Source organism: Myotis brandtii, unplaced genomic scaffold (assembly GCF_000412655.1).
Source record: "Myotis brandtii unplaced genomic scaffold, ASM41265v1 scaffold481, whole genome shotgun sequence".
NCBI classification, from domain to species: Eukaryota; Metazoa; Chordata; class Mammalia; order Chiroptera; family Vespertilionidae; genus Myotis; species Myotis brandtii.
Window position 1 is genome coordinate 308768 of NW_005368381.1, and position 379 is coordinate 309146.

General features: G+C 63.6%; 1 protein-coding gene across 1 annotated transcript in view; it reads left to right on the plus strand.

The window, feature by feature from the left end:
- Positions 1 to 8: 8 nt before the first annotated feature.
- Positions 9 to 379, plus strand: part of MED12 (mediator complex subunit 12) — a gene marked incomplete at its 5' end in the record, with an annotated part of 23656 nt that continues 23285 nt past the window's right edge. The window contains one exon of the mRNA XM_014547686.1: positions 9 to 86. Coding sequence (XP_014403172.1) covers positions 9 to 86 — 78 coding nt within the window. The remainder of the gene's footprint in view (positions 87 to 379) is intronic.

The following is a 379-nucleotide window of genomic DNA, read 5'->3' on the forward strand; positions in this document are numbered from 1 at the left end:
GGATCTTGAGCTACGAACACCGGCCCCTGAAGCGGCCGCGGCTGGGGCCTCCTGATGTGTACCCTCAAGATCCCAAACAGAAGGAGGTGCGCGTTCACAAACCGGGGCTCTCGCGGGAATAGGGGCCAGCGCTCAGCACTGGAGGAAGCACCTAGGGTTTGGGAAAGGGGGGGCGCGGCGGTCTGGTGGGAGCAAAAGTCCCGAAAGGGGGAAGAGTAAAGTGGGTGCAGGAGAGTGGGACCTGGAGGGCAGGGGGCGGTTCCTGAGTGTGACTAGGGAACGGTGGAGGGGCCACGCTGGAGGCGGCCTCCCCCTCTACACACCCTTCAGAAAGTTGTCTGAGGCAGCTTGGTGAGCCATGGCTGCTGGCCAGCTTGTG